The sequence below is a fragment of the Amphiura filiformis genome, chromosome 9 (assembly GCF_039555335.1).
Source record: "Amphiura filiformis chromosome 9, Afil_fr2py, whole genome shotgun sequence".
In the NCBI taxonomy this organism is placed as follows: domain Eukaryota; kingdom Metazoa; phylum Echinodermata; class Ophiuroidea; order Amphilepidida; family Amphiuridae; genus Amphiura; species Amphiura filiformis.
The window spans coordinates 10,379,003-10,381,357 of NC_092636.1; the positions used below are offsets into that span (position 1 = coordinate 10,379,003).

Sequence of the window (2,355 nt, forward strand, 5' to 3'; positions counted from 1 at the left end):
TAACACACTGTTCCCTGTTTGACAGGAAACCTTGAATCCATTGGAGCGATTTCCCTCTAATGCCATAATGGTGCAATTTGGCAGCAAGCCTCTGGTGCGGCACCTTATCAAAGGCTTTGCTAAAATCTAGCATAAGAATATCAGTCTGACTGGTTCTGTTTAGACATTCTGCCCAATCATGGATGGCTTCCAGCAGCTGAGTTTCACATGAGCGCTTTTCCCTGAAACCATGTTGATTTTCTACTATGATATTATATGTGGCTAGATGTTTGGAGATGTGCGACAAGACTATGTGTTCCATTAATTTACATGAAATACAAGTTAAACTAACAGGTCTGTAATTCTCAGGTGAAGATTTTACTCCCTTCTTGTATATGCCAGTGACAAAAGCTTTTCTCCAATCATCTGGCAAAGTTCCTGTTGCATAGGATTGCCGAAAGATGAAATGCAGCATCGGTGCAAGTTCTGTAGCATAATCGTGAAGCATCCTGGCTGGTATACTGTCTGGTCCCCTGCCTTGTGGATGTTTATCTGAGTAAGTTGTTTTATTACTCCTTGTAACTCTATGTCAAGATCTTGAATACTTGAAAAGGCAGAGTGCCCTTTGTTAGGAATTGCAGATAAGTTCTCGTCAGTAAATACGGAGGAAAACTGTTTGTTTAGAGCTTCAGCCTTTGAGATATCAGAGACACATGCTTCCCCATCTGATATTAATGTGGGGATACTTACTGCATCCTTCCTTTGGGATCTTATAAAAGACCAAAATCTCTTTGGACTGGTTTCAAGACTTGGCCCAAGCACTTCTTCCATGTAGTGAGTGTAAGACTGACGTAGGGTAGCAGTCACATTGTTACGCTGTTTTTTGTAACTAGCCCATAGGCGTTTGGATTTTGTTTTCTTTGCAGCAGAATACAACTTATCCCTTTTCCTCATTTGTTTCACAATACTATGATCTATCCAAGGGTGGCTTTGTTTACCCTTGGAGAAATGATGAGGAACATACTTCTCTGTTGTATTTAACACATAGTTCTTAAATGTGGTCCAGTTTTCATTTACAGATTTGTTCATGGGTTCATTCAGGAAAAAATCCCTAGAGTTAGCCTCCAGAGCTTCTTTGATGCTCTGTGTAGCAGCTTTCTTAAAATTGTAGATCTTACGTGGTGGCTTACTCATTCTTTTGGGCTTTAAATTCAAGTCAAAGAGCACTATGTCGTGATCACTCACTCCTGGTTTTGTTCTAATATTACTCACAACATTTGGGTTGTTGGTACATATCAAATCTAAAACGTTTTGTGATCTTGGTCTTGTGATCAACGTATTCAGCTGCGTAAGACCTGACTCAGATAGAAAATCTAAAAAATCATCATGAAGTTTCTTACGTCTACTGTCACCTTTTGTTTCACCTGCCTCCCAGTTTATATCTGGGAAGTTAAAATCACCGCAGATGATGATATTACAATGACTTTTGATTTTACTCAAAACTTTGGCAAGGCTATCAGAAAGATGGTTGACTGGGTCAAAGTCATTATTTGGTGTTCGATAAAAACTACCTATAAAAACTCTACCGGCTTTAACAAACTCCATGGAGGACCAAACAATTTCACAAGGTGCATCAAACTCTGGTTCTTCAACAGAAACAAAGTTACCCTTAACAGCAAGGAATACACCTCCCCCTGATTGATTACGGTCCTTGCGCATAACATTGTAATCTTCAGGGAAATGGAGTAAGATGGAATACCTGAACCAAGTTTGGACTCGCATCCAAATATTATATCAGGAGCATGCTCTTTGATTGAAGCTTGAAAATCCAATCTTCCTTTCTCCCCTTTTAGCCCATCACAGTTAATGACCATTGATTTTAACGTAGGAACACAATTCTTCCTGGATCTGTACACTTTGTTTGGCTGGTGTTTAATTGGTGTGGACGTATCATGTGGAACAAAGTTACACACATCAGGTTCATCAACAGTAACTTCGTCGGTTAATGACTCAAAGGAATTACCAGTAGCAAAGTAATTGCTATCAAAGAAACTGGGACCAACATTAGGCAAGCCACATTGTATACAAATCCAAGACAGATTGGAATGGTGAGTATACACGTCAGATATGTGGTCCGTTACAACGGCACACTCCCGGTGGTACCATATATCGCAGCTATCACATTTGATAGCTTGCTGGTCATTTTCCACTTTGCGACTACAGATACCACAGGGATAGTTGGTAGTTATAGGACCTGGATTTGTTTCAACACAGCTAAGGAGTAAAATCATAACTATTGTCTGACGGGTACATGTGGAGTTGGAACTAACCATTGGTTTGATTAGACCTTTAGGCAGAAATTTATGCAACCTGGTA

The 2,355-nt window shown here is 39.8% G+C and overlaps 1 protein-coding gene across 1 annotated transcript; it reads right to left on the bottom strand.

The window, feature by feature from the left end:
• Nucleotides 1–357: 357 nt before the first annotated feature.
• On the bottom strand, nt 358–1,698 carry LOC140159966 (uncharacterized). The gene has a single exon (XM_072183234.1). The coding sequence runs from the start codon at nt 1,696–1,698 to the stop codon at nt 358–360; it is 1,341 nt and encodes a 446-aa protein (XP_072039335.1).
• Between the last annotated feature and the right edge of the window lie 657 nt (nt 1,699–2,355).

Excerpts from the sequence above, each read along its gene's own strand:
- LOC140159966 (XM_072183234.1), bottom strand. The coding sequence starts at position 1,698 with ATGCGCAAGGACCGTAATCAATCAGGGGGAGGTGTATTCCTTGCTGTT.